We start from the raw sequence: 17,625 nt of genomic DNA on the forward strand, positions 1-17,625 counted from the left end.
TAGCCTGCTGGGCTTCCCTGCTTTTGTGGACGGAATCGTGGACCCCACGTGGGCCATGCTGTTGGTCTGTCCACATTCTGGTGTGTGCGGACCCATCGTAAAGAACGTTTCTCCAGATAAGGAGGGGCCCCTGAAGTCAGGCTGCACTTTATTCCAGCTTCCTCGAGTCCTTTATGGGCAGAGTGAGAGTCAGACAGAGAGAGAAGCACCGGGAGCGGCCAGAGGCGGGAGTCGGTGGAACCCGGAGCAGAAAGGAGGCGGCCCTGCCACACGCATCGCCTGTGACGGAAAAGCCGAGGGACCCCAGGGCCTGCCGGCCAGAAGGTCCCAACCCGGGAGGAAGCCAGCCTTCGGCCTCTGCACCTGGGAGCCAATAAATCCCTGTTGTTTAAGCCAACCCATTGTGTGGGGTCTGTTCCAGCAGCTGGGGAACTAAAACAGCTATTGTTTCAATGGCAGTTTAATTTTCACAGCTCTTGTGGGGTTACCTTGCTCTCCCTGGTGCACCTGAAAGGGGGCTGCAGGGATTTTCCTGGCCGGGCTGCTGGAAACCTCTCAGGGTCTCTTGTGCTCACGTGGCCCCATGTCTCCGGACAGGGGAGGCGAGTCCCCACCTGCAGGGTTGGAGAGGGGTCCTGGAAGGGGCCGCTGGCTGCAGCTGGGTCGCCCTTGCCTCTTCCACCCGCACACTCCGGGGTCTCTCCGCAGGGACAGAGGCTTCCCTGACCGCCCCGTTCGCTGGGCTGCATCCCCTTGGCTAGTCCTGCCCACACATCCCAGCAAACCTGTGCTTTCCCAGCATAATTTTTATAAGTCTGGGAACTTTCAGAGCTAAATGTCACTTTTATTTGTGCACACCTGTGTAACTGGTAATCTCATTTTATTAAATGCAATTTTATTGAGATATATCCACACAGCATAGAAACCATCCGACGCATACAATCACTGGCTCACATATCATCACATGGTTGTGCCCACAGCCCCATGACCAAATTTAGAACATTTTCATCACTCCAGAAAAGAAATGAAAATAAAACAGAAAACCCTAATCCTCCCATACCCCTTATCCACCCCACATCATTGACCCATAGTGTTGATGTGGTACATTTTTACTGATGATGAAAGAGTATTAAAATATCACTGCCAACCATCATCCATAGTTTGCAACAGGTACATTTTTTCCCATATACCCCTCTATTATTAACTCTTTATAACTGCTCTAGTTCACGAATGACCTGGCGGTCTTTCACCAGTGACCTTGGTCCAGGTGAGCTGCCAGAGGGGCCAGGGTCAGGCATTGCGCTCTCCCGTGTGGGGCATCATCACGGCTTGGCTCACAGGGCTCCCAAGGGCAGGGGGCTCACCAAGTACCGGCCAGCCCCTCCGGCACTGCCTCCTGTGGGTTCTCTGACACTGGGTAGGGTGGGGACCCCATTCTCTGGCCCCTGCTGATACTTGCCCCTGCTGATACTTGCTTCACGCTGCCTCGTTTAGGCTCCCTGCTGCCGGGCGGCTGTGGAGGTTCAGCTCCACACGAAGACTCGGGCACCAAGGGGGAGGCTCCGGGCACCAAGAGGGAGGCTCCGACAGTCCTCAACACACACCTCCTTTTTCATTTTCACTGCTGCTGGGTGGGGGTGACGCTCAGCCCCTCCCTGAGCCCCACGGAGAGACAGCACTGGTGAAGCCGAGAGGGAGGAGACGCACTGCTGCCCGGGGGTGGAGGCTCAGCTCACCGAGGAACCGGCAGACCTGCCCCTGGCAGGGGAACCAGAGCGCTGCTAAATTCCACCAGATGGGTGGGAGATCTGCCTCCCACTTGGTCCTGCTGATGCTCCCCTGACACAGGAAGGGGCATCATGTGCTTCGCCAGGTGGGCATGGAGGGCCAGTGTCCACTCTGCTCCCCTGACACCAGCTCAGCAGAGAATCCACGCATCACCATGGAGGCCCCATGGAGGGGAAGGGAGACCCGCTTCCTGCTCAGCCCTGCTCTACCACTGTGTGAAGGCTGGAGCTCTGTCGCGGGGGTGAAGATCAGCTCCCTGGCTTGCTCCACTGGAACTCCAGGCAGGCGGTGTAGCTCCCTGGTGTGCGGCTGGTGTGTGGCAGGTACTGTTAAGTCAACTAATTCCCATCCTTTGGCGAGGGGGAACAGAATTTTCTTCGATCACTTTTTGTGCCTGTTGGAGGGTCCAGGCTGGAGGCTTCTGCAGGGCTCTGGAACATACTGGAGGCAACAAGGAAATGCAGGGGACCCCCTGCCACGCCAGGTCTCCAGTCCGGAGGCCCTCAGCACCCCACCCCCTTCTCTCCACCTTTCAGAGACTTCCTGGGAGGAGCAGAGCTGCTCCATCTCTGATGGAGTTGGAAGTCCATCCAATTATCTCATTAGAATTGAACAATAAGAGAAACACCTTGCATGTTTATTCATGTAGATACCATTCTCTTTGTTTTCATGCCTTGGTGTAGATCCATATTCCCATCGGGCATCATTTTCTAAGGCACTTCCTTTAACGTTTCTTGTAGCAGGTTTACCTGATGATGATTTCCTTAATATTTTGTATATCTAAGTTTTTATTTCACCTTCCTTTTTGAAAGATGTTTTCATTGTGTATAGTTTCTATGCCGCAAGGTGTTTTTTTTTTCAGTATTTTATAAATGTTGCTCCACTGTCTTCCCACTTGCATCATTTATGATGAGAAATCTGCTGCCACCCTTAGGTGTTCCTTTTTACATAATGTGTCTTCTTTCTCCAGATTCCAAGATTTTCTCTGTCACAATTTGATTATGAGATGCCGTGGTGTGGTTTTCTTTCTGTTTCTTGTGTTTAGGGTTCATTGAGTTATTGGGTCTGTGAGTTTATAGTTTTAATCAAATTTGGAAATTTTCTGGGCATTTTTGTTTTAAATATTTTCCCGTCCCCCTCTCTCTCCCCTCTTCTCCAGTGACTTCAGTTACACACTCATTAGGTTGTGTGAAGTTGTCCCCAGCTCACTGATGCTCTGGTTTGTTTATTTGCTTTGTGTTGCTGTTCACTTTAATTCTCTCTGTGGGTTACATTTTGGATAGTTTCTATATCTGCCCTCAAATTCACTAATCTTTTGTTCTGCAATGTCTGATCTGCTGTTTGTCCCAATCCATGTATTTTTCATCTATTCTCGGGCATTGTACTTGTCATCTCTCAACGTTCAATTTGTGCCTTGCTTGCATCTTTCACGTCTCTACCTAACTTTTTAAACATATCAAATACCAATACAATAATGCTCTACTACTAAGCTTTGCCTCAGTTCTAAGTAGGCTTTATTTTTCAGTTTGATTTTTCTCCTCATTATAGGTTGGTATTTTCTTGTTTCTTTGCATGCCTGGTAATATTTGATTAGATGCCAGATACTGTTTTACCCCTTGTTGGGTGGTAGATATTTTTGTTTATAAAAATCTTTATTTCTATAAATAGTCTTGGGTTTTTTTTCCTGGGATGCAATTAAGTTACTTGGAAACAGTCTGATCGTTTTGGGGCTTTGCCTTAAAGATTTGCTAGGCAGAAATGGGGCAGTTTCTAGCCTAATCATTCCCAACTACCAAAGCAAAACCCTTTGTATACTCTATCCAATGTCCTGTGGCCCATGGGGTTTCCTAGCCTGATTGGTAGGAACAGCCATTTGATCTCAGAGGACTGTTTCCTCCAATCCTCTTGGGTGACCCTTTCCCCAGCCTCGGGCATTGTCCTCACAAGTACACTCTGATCAGTATTCTGGCTTGTTCTGGAACCTACTTGGCTTGGATTTAAAGTCGCTCCTCAGGACAGATGATAAGACAAAAAAATACACTCTTTAGAAGAGCATTCTTGAAATGTATATTTTCAGGCTAAGATTGGAGGTGGTGGAGCGCGTAATTTTGTCTAGCTTTCTGCTATCAGGCAATCACATGGTTATATAGTCTAAGAAATCAGAAGACCACTACCTATCAACTGAAATCTTGGCGGTGCTTAACGAACTTCATTTATGGACCCCTGGGATGTATATTAAAAGTACAGATTCCCGAAGTTTGCCAAAATGTTAGTAATTGTTGAATTTGAGGATGTGTACATGGGGATTCAAATACCCTTCTAATTTGTGTTTGTTTGAAACTTTCCATAATAACAAGTTTTTTAAAAACTGAAAAAAATTTAAGATTCCTGGGCCTCTCTGCCTAGGCTCTGATTTAGTAGCTCTTAAGTGGGACCCAGGAACATCCATGTTCACAAGTGCTCAGCTCATGTGGTCCTCAGAGCACATCTTGCTTACACTGGTGAACTCACTGTTGGGAGATTCACTTGCTCAACCTGTCTCTGTGGTTGCTGGCTTTCCAATTAAGTTACTGTCCACTGTCAAATAAATGAATCCTCCCTTCTCAGTCCAGCAAGATCTTACCTGAAGAGTCTCTGGAGAGCAGGAGTCCTTGCAGCCAAACTTGTAAGAACGGAACTCTCCTCCAGTCAAACAAGCAAGCTCTTTCAAAAATTCATTTGCAATTGCATCATCATAATTGAAGGAGATGGTATAAATAGGAATTTTCTGAAAAACTTTTACTTGGTCTATAATCATTTCAGGTGGCTGAAATTACAAGTTTTGAGGGAAGAACAGAGGTAGAAAGAGAGGAGAAAGAAAAAATATGATATGAAAACCCTTAGTATTTGCTGTAAACGGTAAAATTCTCAAGAGCAATTCCTTCTTTAGCAGGGAGTGTCGTCTTGTTAAGGCATCAGTTGAATCCAATAAACAAATCAAAGACTGCCAGGCAGAATACAAATCAGAAGGCTCACGATTTTGGTGGGAAAGAGTCTGGGAGAAAGATTTGGCAAAATAAATCACTGAACTTGAGGTGCATGTATAGAGTCCATGCTTTTTAAGCAGCGGGCTGTGCTTTTTAGGCCACATAAAGCGTTCGGCTTAGAAGCCACAGGAAGAAGTTCCTGGCCGGAGTGGGGTCCCTGGAGTCCAGGCTAACCTTCCAAAGCACCTCTGCCCCAAGAGCAATCTCCAGGCTTGGACGTGCCGCGGTCTGCTTGCCTCTCGCGGGGAGTGGAGGGAGGGACATCTGTAAAGGGCCTTCCATGGGCTGGCACCCTGTGGCAGGGCCCGATCTCCCAGTTAACCCTCACAACCACCTCGTGAAGTCGTTTTGGAGAGGCTGCTATGGCAAACCAAATACACTTTCCTCTCTTCCTTTCCTACTATCAGACTCCTGGGTTGTTTTTTTTTCTTGGCAGCAATATGCCCAATTAAAAAGCAATTGCCAAAAAGAAAAGAAAAGGAAAAAAAATGAAGAAAATAAAAAAATGAAACAAACAAAATCTCACCTTCGGAGACTTTCTTGTGGCTAGGGGTGGCCCTGTGACCCAGTTCTGGACAATAATGTATGGGAAGAAGTCCCAGGCATGGATTCCCCTTCGCCAATAAAGACTCTGACTTACAGGAAGGAGCTAACTGGCTGATTTCCTTCCCTTCTCCCTCCCTGGAACGTGGTCCAAAGTCACTTACAGAGATGGGTAAGCACAGAGATAAAAGGAAGCCTCCCTCCTGGGAGACGTCCTTTAGCGGTTGTATAATCTGGCCCACTCCTGCCAGGCTTCTTGTCCATAGAAATATGGACCCCTTACTTGTTTCAGCCACAATGGGTCTGCTCTTCTGCTTTTCTTTCAACAACATGCAACCCTAATTGGTACACAGATATGGGTTCCATGTAAAGGAGAAGCAGGCTCAGAACAACTGTTTCCCAGAGTCACCAAGCTCTTACGTGGTAAGACTGGAATGTGAACACAATTTTTGGTACTAGAAGCAGTGCTGGATTCTTCAGATGGTCTCTTGGTAAAGATCAACTCTCAGGAAAGATTAGTTCCCTTGCCACCTCGCCACGGCCACCACAGCACAGCTAGAAACTTCAGCAGCTGCCTCAGATCGTCCTGCCCCCACTGCCTCTGAGTTCTCAGTGCCAGGAGTGTCTTTTTGATTGACCCAACGTGCTGGTTCCGATCCTCCACAACTGGTTCCTGCTCTGACCTCCAGCGCTTCTTCACATGATTTTCCTGAGAGCCCTGGGCAGGCAGAGAGGAGGCTCGGGCCTCAGCACTGGCTGACCATGGGCAGGTCACACACTGCCCAGCAAGGTGGCTGCCTAGGGGTCCCCAAGGGTCTGGTCTCATCCACAACCTAGGTCTCCGTGTCTGGCTCTGGCCTTGAGCTTGCCCCTGCCCAGAGCCTCCCTCCACCCTCCCTTATCTTTTCTCCTTCCCCCTCCTCTCTTGTCATCAGCTGGTGACCAAACACCCCCCAACCCAGCTGGAGGGCTGACCCCATCCCTCTTGTCAACCGCAAGGACAGAGAACTCTCCGATGCTGCCTCCCCTTCCTTCAACTTGGCTTCCATTTTGAGCATTTACTATGTGCTAGACACAGGAGCTATGCTGTGTGCTCTCCCCGCAGCTTCCCTGCAAGCCTCTGGGGTAGGTTCCATCGTCATTTATTTCCTAATAAAGATAGCCCCACATAGCCGACTGGAGCTGCAAGACCTAAATGTGCTAATTTGATAGATTCTGAATCAAATCAGGAACTAGTTCTATATTGATTTACAGCTGAGATGTTTAGTACCACCTGTGTGTGTGTGAGGTACTGTGGTTGACATTTGCATATAGCTTTCCATGCGCTACCTGACATGTATCCTGCATTTATTTGCTCATGCCCTGTCTCCTCACTAAAATATAAGTTCAGTGAGCGCTTGCTTGTTCGCAACTGTGTCCCGAGGTAGATCACAGCATCTGGCACTAAAAGGTGCTCCATCAATATCTGTGGGATGCTCTCATGGGCACATCATCTCCTTTACTCCTTAAGGCAACCCTGTGAGGAGGGAGGATTAACTCTAAGGACAGAGAAGGGAACTCAGGCTCGAGGACGCTTGCCCCAAGACATCAGCTGGCAGTGGAGCTTCCAACCCAGGTCACTGCCTCTAAAGCTATTCCATTACTCCATTCAGCTGAAGAGAACATGAGTACAAGAAAGACGGTCAGGTCTACTGTTCTATGCACCCCCCAACTCCCCGGTCTCCACCCAGGCCCTGCGTGAGGCTCAGGTGCTCAGCAAGGGGTTGGAGAGTCTGCACGGGGTAGGGGTGGGGTGAGTTCGCACAAGGGGTGGAGAGTTCTGTGTGAGGGTTGAAGAGCTGGCACAAGGGGTTGGAGAGTTTGCAATTTGCATGGGGGTTGCAGATCATGCATGAGGCGTTGGCGCGCCCCTCAACTGCAGAGGGAGCACTATTCCTGCAACAGAAAAGAGCTGTCCTTGTCCTCCTGTCCAGTCTGAAGAGTCCTCTCACTGGTTTATGTCCCCTAGTTACAAGGTTGAAGTGAACCTTCCACCCCCGCAGCCTGACCACCCTGATTCTTCCCAGCTGCTTACCCAGTAGCTCCTCTGGGCCATGGAATGTGGTGGCCTCTCTCCGTATAACTCGGGGGCCCTGGGGCCATCGAGGCAGCCTTTCTCAGCCCCTGACTCCCTCATTCTCCCAGGTTTCCAGACCTCTTTCACCCCCAAGACGAGCCAAGAGGCACACCCAAGTGACCTCCCCAGCTCCCTCTTCTCTCAGTGTGAGCAGATGTGCAGCCAGATCCCCTGCCAGGTCCCCTTGCACCACCTCATCCCGTCTGACAGGGGTTCGTTTGTGCAGGCCGGTCAGGGTGACCATGTGTCCGTCCCCCCACTCTGCCCACCCCCATATTAAACTTTATCCACCAGGTTTGGTTTAGAGTGGTGCAGACACTTTTACATGACCATTTTCCCGGCTGCTGCCTGGGGGCCCCGACCTTCCAGGAGGTCCCAGACGACCGCAGCCAGAGCTGCACCAGCCGCTCCCAGCCGGGGCCCTACAGGGCCTTCAGCTCCTACAGGTGCCACCAAAGGCCACCTCCCTCTTGGGTACCTGATCTTGATGAAGACCGATATGACGAGAACCTTTTAACCTGACTAATCTCACAGTCTTGTGTGGCTTTATAACGCCACCCTGGACATTTAATAAACACACAGTAGGGGCTGATGTGGTTGAATCCAGAATGCACTGTGGTGTTCCTGTAAGCAAAAAATTCTGCTGAACATTTGGAATAATTACATTGGCCTTACACATTCAGGTTCTACAAAGTCAGTGAAAAGTCAAAAATGAATGGCGACTGAGTGGTACATCTTAATGTTCTATGCATAGAACATGAATATCAAATATTCACTTGCTTTGCTGAGAGGATCTGAGGGGTAATGCATAATATATGGATTTCACATAGGAAAATGGCAGATATGAATATGAAAATTCATAATTAAGAGTTTATAAATCCTGTTTCTGGCTTTAACTATTATTCATATCCCTGTTTCTTAATCTTCATGTGGACCACAGACCCTCTGAGAATCTGGTGAAAGCTACTGGTGTCCCCATGAGTATGAGTGCATTTTGTTTACAGTACTGGAAAGTTCCAGACCCTCAGAAGGCCCAATGAAATGGAGATCAAGAATCCCTCCCAATACGTGTTCACTGGCCCATCCTGTTTGGGGAGCAATTTGGCAGTATTTTGACTGAGTCCGCATCTCTGAATTTATCCAACACATATACTCACGCATGTGCAAAGTGATATATTTATTACAGTTGCTTTTGCAACATTGTGTGTAGCAGTCAGGCTACTCCCATCTCCGGGAGACGGGTTAAATTATGGCACAGCCACACGGCGGACACGATGGAACACCAGGCAGCTCGAAGAAAGAAATGACGAGAAGCAATCTGCGGGACACTGATTACGTGCTTCAACTTGGCGGGCCTGGGCTGGGGGACCTGATCAGCCCCTGGGGAGGGTGGTGGGCACGGGCGACAGCGCCCTCCGCAGCCCCCCGGGCCTGGGAAAGTGAGGCCGGAGGCAGGCCCCATTTCCTCACCCAAAATAACACTGTTAGGGGAGGCTTGCCGGAGGGAACCGCCTTTTCCCCACCCCCTTATCTTGCCCGGACACTCCCCGTTGCCAGTGCAACTCCCATTACCACCAGTGCGCATACATTGTTGCCAGACACCGTTACCGGAGCAACTCTCGCCCCTTTTCAATCAACCTCCGCGCCCTCTCAGAACCAATCCAAGCCTTTAACCCCTACAGCTACCCCGCCCTCTAAACCGCCCGATATAAGCTTGTACTCTCCCCTAATAAACTCTCTCTCTTGGCTTCTTCACCCTAAAAGAACCGTGTCCCGCCTGTTCCTTTCTCGCCGCCCTCCATACTTTGCACGCCACCCCGCCGGGGACCTGGCCAAGTCCCCCGCCTCGCCCTCGCCTCCGGGAAAGAGCCCCCGCCGCCGGTACCCTCCGAGCAATCCTGGGAGCCTAGGATTTAGCAACCGGCCGCCACCCCCCCCCCCCAGACGAATCAACTGCGACCGCAACTGGCGCCCAACGTGGGGCCCCTGGAATTAAAAGTCCTCTCCACGCAGAGGTCCAGTAAAACCACCCGCTCGCCCGGACGCCTCTCCAGCTCCCCTTCTCCTCGCCTGCAAAGTAAGGGCCGCCTCTCCCTCGCCGCTCCACGTCCGGAGCCGCCTCTCCCACGCCGCTCCGCGCCCGGGCCGCTCTTCCTTTCCCGTGTTAACCTAACTCTTACCCCCGACTACCTTTCGTCTTCTCTTCCTATGTCCCCCCATTCCTCCTAACACTCTTCCTCCAGTAGCTTTCCCTCTTCCCCTCCATTACTTTGCTGTGGTCCTTTGTGTCTTTGTTTCGCGCGGTGTGCCTCTTTGCAACCGCCCCCCCCAAACTGCTCTCGCTACTAGAGGCTCCTGCCTTCTATTCTCGCCGTCTCCTTCGGCCTCGTGACCACGGTTTACCTCATTTTCTTTACTCAATAATCAACCCCCCTTTTTTCTTTTCTCACTCCGCTATGGGTAATCGTCTATCTGCACGCCAAGCACCCCAAGTTCGTGCTCTGGCTGGTCTCCTAGACACACATCGCTGCAAGGTGTCTGTCCGGTAGCTGCAAGTATACTGGGACCTCCTGCTGCCCTTTAACCCATGGCTCACCACTTGCCATCTTTGGGACCCTGTTACTTATGATCGCCTTATTGATCGGGTCACCAACGCCATGGAACATGAGAGCAAGCGCTTCCCTCCCGGCTTGCTCCCCACCTTAATAACCGTCCGCTCCTGCCTTCAAGGCTCCCTCCCCCCTGATCGAGGCCCCATTAAATCCAAGGAGGCCCTATCAACCCAGTCAACAGATTCAGACAGCGATACTAATGTAGACCACGATTCGGACACAGAGTCCTTAGTCGAGCAGATTAACAACGCGCTCGAAGTGACTCCCAAAAAACAAAATAACACTGAGCCTCGCCAAGATGGCGAACTTCCTCCTCCTCCTTCTTCTTCCATCGAGGGGAGGAAGTGCTCCGGCGATGACGTCAGCCCTAAGCTGGGCCGGAAACCGCAAGCGCTTTACCCCGCCCTTTCACAGGGCGGAGCTAGTCCACCATCTTATGCCTTAGCCACTCCCACCGCGCCGCCGTCTTGCGACGCTTGGGGCCTCCCACTTCCACCTCCCCCTCCGGCGAGCTCCCCCTCGGAGCCGCTACCGGCAGCTGCCGCCGCTCCTCCCACCCTGCCGACTAACAACCCCTGGCTGCCTTCTACACCTCAAGGCAACCCTTGGGGCAACGCTCCCCCTACCCCCACTCCCGCGCCAAGCCCTCTGCAAGCGCGTCCTCCTTTCTCTCGTGCTTTTCGCTGCTTTCCTCTTAACCTTACCCCCACACCACAGAAACCGTATGACTGGTATCCCATTGACTCTGATACTATTAAGCAGCTTCGCAGGGCCGTCAAGGAGGACGGGTTAGGTAGCCCATACGCTTCCCAAATACTGCAGGATCTCGCCATGGACTTTTGCCTCCCCCAAGACTGGGCCCCGCTTGCCTGTTCCATTCTTAACCCCGGCCAGTTCGTTGATTGGCGTGCCCACTTCCAGGCAGAAGCAGCTAGGCAAAGTGAGCAAGACGCAGCCACTGGAGTCTATCATCACCCCGAAGCTTACTTGGGCACGGGAGCGTTTATAAATGCATCTGCCTATATTAATGCACCTGCCACCTTTTGGCCTATCCTTTGGGGAATCGCCTTACGAGCGTTTGCCAACTGCTCTGCCTGTCGGCCTAATAAATTCACCAAGCTCTTCCAGGAGCCGAGTAAGCCTTTCGCCACCTTTGTCTCCAGAGTCGAAGAAACCTGTGCTCGAAAGCCCTCCAGCCGCACCTCAACTACAAGCAGCGCATCTGGAAACTGCACCTCAGCTACAAACAGCGCATCGCCAACCCCACCACCCCAACCTTTTCTGCCCCCCTCTCATTACTCCTCTCCCCTCCTCGGCCTTATCCAAGCAGCCTTCACCTCGGTAAATTTCTCCAACCCCAATCTTACCTCCTCTTGTTGGCTTTGCCTCTCCACTTCCTCCCCCCTGTATGAGCCAGTTGCCTCCAACCTCTCCTTTTCAGAAAACACAGAGGACAGCCCCTCGGAATGCAATTGGAATACCTCTGCCATCCCCCTAACCTTTCATTCAGTCTCCTTTACAGGAAAGTGCATCCGCCCTCGCTCAAGTAACTCTCCCAACCTCACAGCTTGCGCCGACTACTCATCTCCCAGCAGCTCTGCAAAATTTCTCATTCCTCATAACTCCTCCCAATGGCTCTGCTCCTCTACAGGGCTTACCCCCTGCCTTAACGTGCAAACCCTCAATACAACTAATGAAACTTGCCTCCTAATTGTCCTCATCCCTAGGGTCCTATACCACAGCGAGGAAGACTTCTTCCTCCACCTGGAAACAACTGCAGCTTCTGCCCCACTGCAAAAGCGAGAGCCCATCACCGTCCTCACGATTGCCTCCCTCCTAGGTCTTGCAGGCGCTGGCACCGGAATCGCTGCATTAGCCAGTCAAGGCTCCGCCCTAACTCACCTCCGGGCGGCTGTTGACGAGGACATTCGTCACCTACAAGACGCTATTTCCCATCTTAAAAATTCTGTCAATTCCCTCTCTGAGGTAGTGCTCCAAAACCGCCGAGGTCTCGACCTTCTCCTCCTCAAGGAAGGAGGCCTTTGCGCCGCCCTAGGAGAAAAGTGCTGTGTATATGCCAATTCCACAGGTCTCGCCGAGGACAGCCTAAAAAAGGTCCGAGAGGGACTGGAACAACGCAAAAGAGACCGTGAAGCCACCAGCTATTGGTCCCACATCTTTACCCCCCTCCTCCCTTACCTCCTCCCTCTCCTCGGCCCCCTACTAATGATTATTCTAGCTCTCACCTTAGGACCCTGCATTATCTGCAGAATTGTCCAGCTTGTAAGGAAACAAACGGATGCTATTTTCTCCTCGTTCGTGCAAGTCCAGTACCAGCGACTCGCCACCTCTGACGCTCCCTACTCCGAGATGACAACCAACCCTCCGCGACCTCACCGCCACCGGTCAACCCGCCGACCGCGAGGCCCTTCTCGATCGCCTGAACATCGCACCAACCTCGAGCTCCAGCTTCTCTGAACCTCCAACTTTAAACCCCCCACCCTCGTCCATCCCGCAAGCAGCAAGGCCCCTGTCGAGCGCCCGGGCGCCACACCAACGCCGAGCTCCAGCCTCGCTGAGCCACCGTCAACCCCTTTTTCCCCTCCCCGGCCTCCCCCTTCCCTCATCCCTTAGCGGGCCTCTCCGGTAAGCTTCTTCCTTTAATTAGAAAAGAAGGGGGAAATGCGGGACACTGATTACGTGCTTCAACTTGGCGGGCCTGGGCTGGGGGACCTGATCAGCCCCTGGGGAGGGTGGTGGGCACGGGCGACAGCGCCCTCCGCAGCCCCCCGGGCCTGGGAAAGTGAGGCCGGAGGCAGGCCCCATTTCCTCACCCAAAATAACACTGTTAGGGGAGGCTTGCCGGAGGGAACCGCCTTTTCCCCACCCCCTTATCTTGCCCGGACACTCCCCGTTGCCAGTGCAACTCCCATTACCACCAGTGCACATACATTGTTGCCAGACACCGTTACCGGAGCAACTCTCGCCCCTTTTCAATCAACCTCCGCGCCCTCTCAGAACCAATCCAAGCCTTTAACCCCTACAGCTACCCCGCCCTCTAAACCGCCCGATATAAGCTTGTACTCTCCCCTAATAAACTCTCTCTCTTGGCTTCTTCACCCTAAAAGAACCGTGTCCCGCCTGTTCCTTTCTCGCCGCCCTCCATACTTTGCACGCCACCCCGCCGGGGACCTGGCCAAGTCCCCCGCCTCGCCCTCGCCTCCGGGAAAGAGCCCCCGCCGCCGGTACCCTCCGAGCAATCCTGGGAGCCTAGGATTTAGCAACCGGCCGCCACCCCCCCCCCCAAGACGAATCAACTGCGACCGCAGCAATCTCCCGAGTGTATTGTTTTATGAATATAGTGCATAATTGTGTGTATAGTATGTTACTATGTATATTTCTTAAATTAAAAAAATCTTAGATAAGTCCGTTTCTGCTTACATAAACATAAACCATCTCTTGAAAGAGATACAAGAAACTGCTAACATCTGTTGCTTCCCAGCTGGTGAACAGGGGTAAGAGGGAGACTTTTCTTTACATCCCTTTTATACCTTTGTAATTTGTATTATGTGAGTTTCTATTCAAACAGTAACAAATAAATAGAATTAATTCTTAAAGTACAAGTTTTGTTAAAGCCATACAATAGAATGTGATGCAGGCTTCGGGAATCGTGTTTCTGAAGACCCTCTCGTGACTTGGGGAAGGCAAGTGACACGTGATGGACGGACGGACTGCACCCAGTGTGGCCCTGACCTCGGTCTTGGCCGACCTTCTGGTGGGCGTGGAGCCACTGTAAATAGGATCTCCTGACGGTGCAACCTCAGTTAAGGTGTGACCCCATGAGTCACGGTGGCTTTGATCTGGATTACTGGAGGCCTTTATGAGCAGAATGAAATTCAGACACAAAGCGAGGAAGCTGTGGGAGCACCCAGAGGCTGGAAGTCAACGGAACCCAGAACAGAAAGAAGATGCTGCTATATGCATTGCCATGTGGCAGAAAAGCCAGGGAACCCCAAAGATGGCCAGAAGATATCAACCCCGGGAGGGAGCAAGCCTTCTAGCCTCTGAACCTATGAGCCAGTAAATTCCTGTTGTTAATCCAACCCATCGCATGGTATTTCATTTAGCAGCCACGAAAGTAAGACAATATATTAAAGGAAAAAAAGGCAGAACATAAAATTCAATTACATGTTGATTTAAATTTTCTTTTTTATGCTTTTCTGTATTTTCTAAATTGCCTATAGTTTAGACAATAAAAAAGATAAATGAGAGTTTATTAAAAAGAAAAAGAACCTGTCGTGATGTCTCTCAAACTCCAGCCCCACATTTCTGGAAGCTTCTGGATGTCCAAGTACCACAGGTGCTCAAACTCAGCTTTCCCCCCAACAACCCTCAAACGTGCTCCTTCTTTAAATTTAAATGCACCCATACCGTACTTACTGTCAACCAGGCACCAGCCATCTTACCCCCCCCCCCGCTTCCTCCTGACCCTCCCCGCTCCCCGGGTCGCCAAGTCCCGCGGAGGCCGCCCGGCCCATCTCCTCTCCTGCCCACCAAGGTCACGGCCACGGCCTCGGGCAGTGACCGGCCGCGTCTCCAAACTACTGAAGACACTGGGCTTCTCTGTCCCCAGGCCTGTGACCGTCCCCAGCGCAGGGACGCCCACCCCGGCCCCCTCTCCTCGCCCCTCCCCACTGAGCACCCCCTGCCTCTCCTCTCCCCTATTCCTTCTGCCCAGAGCCCCGGAAGCAAAGCTCCTTCTCCTCCCTCCAGACAGCCCGGACGCCCTCCTCACTCGGCTCCTCGCACGCCCACACCCCGGACCGCTGCCCAAACTGAATCGGAGTCAGTGGTACCCGTCAGTCACGGCCCCCAAAGCGCACGCGTCCCCGAGGAGGGGATGAGGCATCACTCACGCGGCCGCTGCGAACCTGGGCTGCACAAGGAGACCCCAACGTTGCTTCTGAATAGAAGCACAGTAAAGCTGACAGAGGAACCATTAGAGAAGATTTTACTTTACACACAGCTGCTCCGCCATAAACCTAACGCTGCAGGGACACCTTGTTGCTCTACTACTTAAGCTCTGAACTATTTAACCCAGGATATTTCAGAATACTTGCCTAGCAGTCTGCACATGCAAATTCCTTATGATGAAGGATCCGTTAACACTAATTTACTTTAGAGTTTAATTTACATTGTACTGGCCTGAAAACCCTTGTATTTATTTAATGCCTGGAGTACTGGTCTTTCATTTACAAAGCTCAAAAGAAGATGAACAGAGTCCTTGAAAACTTTTCAAATGTTTTGCAGTCAGGCTAAACAAAACCAAGAATGTTCCACCAGAAAGGCATGCTGTTGTTCAAGTGATTAGTAAGTAAAATCAAGGACACTGTGCAGTGACATATTCAGATTCAGAGTCTCCAAAGGGGAAAAAATCAGAGAGAATCGTCTCACTCTCCGTTTGTGATAACCTATAAACCAGGCTCCGAGGCGAGGCAGCCTCTCCGTCCACGGGGGCCTCCGGGGTGAGGCCTGCCCCCTCTAGCCAGACAACCTTCCCCGGCTCATGATCTCTCCCCGGTTTTCACCGGACACAGGAATTCCTCAGCGTCTTCCCTCACCTCAACTTGGGGTCCCTAAGCCATGAAGTGTCTCCCAAAGGTCTGGTGCCACTGGCTGCTGAAAAGGCCCCCAAACCACTCTCCACGCTCATTTTTGGGGGCCAGGTGAGGCCTCTTTGTTCCCAACTTTGGCAAGTACCTGGTCAGGTCTCCCATCTGTCAGAAGGTAGATGGCTTCTGTTTCTGTATCAGCAAAAGCAAGCTGCAGGGCATCCAGGGTGTTTGTGGAACTTCCAATCTACACAAGAGAGAGGAAGAGAGGGAGAGAGAGGGAGAGAGAGAGAGGGAGAGAGGGGGAGAGAGGGAGAGAGGGAGGGAGAGAGAGAGGGACAGAGGGAGAGAGGGGGAGAGAGAGAGGGAGAGGAGAGAGACAGGGAGAGAGGGAGAGAGGGAGAGAGGGAGAGAGGGAGAGAGGATTACTGTGAAGTACCCCTGCGGCGTTCCCAGTTCCCCTGGGTTGTGTGCCACCTTCACCAACCAGGGAGACTGAATTCTGAGCAAGTCTGGGCCTCAGGACTCTGCACGGAGCTGACTCTGGGGCAGGAAGGCTGCAGAAAGCCCACAGGGACGAGCCACAGGAACTGACAGCGGAAGGCTGGAGGTCTGCAGGCAGCTCACCCTAAGATGTTCAAGCACGAACCTGAATCTCCAAACTGGTCTAAAAAACAAGCCATTTATTTTCTGCATCCAATTACAGGAAAGGGGGAGGCACTTGTGAAATAAAAGATAAAGATTAGACTGAGATGATAACTTGAGCCCAGTGATTCCAAGAAGCCCAGCCCTGGTATGCTGAAAGCCCCAGGGCTGCTCAAGGCCAGGCCTGCAGATCTGTCTTGAGGACACAGCTCTGAACCCAGTCCTCTCTCTGGGTGGCTCTGGGTGAGACATGGAGTCAGGCACTCCAGCTGTCAGCAGAGCTCCCCGTGGGCAGCGCTCACATCTGTCTCGAGCCGGGATTGATTCAGGACAGCCAGCATCTGGCAGACTGAGTGTGGAATCACTGGCAGCCTAACACATGGACACAGAGGCCTATTTAACATAAAACTTGATCCCATAAAGGCTCTGGCACATGGACAGACTATCAGGTTTGTACCTGTGTATGTGCAGTGGTGAATGGGGGACTCCAAACGTGCTGCTCTACCTATGAAAGGGACAGATAAACAACAACAGAAACGGCCAGACACAAGCAGAATCAGTCCAGAGGGATGAGTTATGGCTTATTCCCTCCCCTACATATCATGTCAACCGTAACACCAACCACAGCTCTTTCTGCAAAAAAGAAACAGGCCGGAAGGTACCCAGGAAAATTAATGATAAGGAGACTTTCAGCAATCTCTAAAATTAAACAATTACAAATTAGAAAATCTATCACTTAATCAATATAGACAGGAATTAATTTTTAGATAGGTGTAAATCTGCAGGAATGCACTTTCTTTAATATGCAGAAATAAATTCCTCAAGAAACCATCAAAACGGGGCTTTTATTTGTCCAAAAACCTCCTGAAACCTCCCCACACCTCAATCCCAGTGTATCAGCCCAGCTGCATCGAAAACAAGAAAGTCCACCGTGGCTGATTCCAGCAGGAAGGGGTTTACTGAAAGGACGTGGGGACGGCTCGCAGCACCACCCAGAGGGCAGGGGAACCTGGCCTGGGAACACACACCCAGGGGCGAGACCCCCGATCCGCTGTGGGCGATGAGAGGTTAGACACGTGGGGGGCCGGCCACCCAGGGGCTGTCACCCAGGAGCTGCCACCCAGGGGCTGCAACCCTCTGCACTCGCCACCACCACAGCTCTCGTCACCAGGTCCACTGCCTGGTGTCACGCGCTCAGTCCAAAGCTTGGGAGGTTACTCTGATGGGTGACATCACACACGACCTACCACAAAGGAGGCCAGAACTTCTACCTGCCAAGGGGC

At 51.6% G+C, this 17,625-nt stretch overlaps 1 protein-coding gene across 8 annotated transcripts in view; it reads right to left on the reverse strand.

The window, feature by feature from the left end:
* The window catches only part of VWA3B (von Willebrand factor A domain containing 3B), a 139,343-nt gene that overhangs the window by 57,593 nt on the left and 64,125 nt on the right, over positions 1 to 17,625 (reverse strand). For 6 of the 8 annotated variants that reach the window (XR_005212385.1, XM_037807120.1, XM_037807122.1 and 3 more), the window contains 2 exons: positions 15,846 to 15,944; positions 4,412 to 4,594 (listed from right to left, as the gene is read on the reverse strand). Coding sequence is in view for 7 of the 8 variants with exons in the window: in XM_037807120.1 (XP_037663048.1) it covers positions 4,412 to 4,594; positions 15,846 to 15,944 (282 nt within the window). In the remaining variant the exon portion in view is untranslated. The remainder of the gene's footprint in view (positions 1 to 4,411; positions 4,595 to 15,845; positions 15,945 to 17,625) is intronic. The other 2 variants (XM_037807123.1, XM_037807124.1) reach the window with 2 other exon arrangements.

The sequence above is a fragment of the Choloepus didactylus genome, chromosome 17, assembly GCF_015220235.1.
Source record: "Choloepus didactylus isolate mChoDid1 chromosome 17, mChoDid1.pri, whole genome shotgun sequence".
NCBI lineage: Eukaryota > Metazoa > Chordata > Mammalia > Pilosa > Megalonychidae > Choloepus > Choloepus didactylus.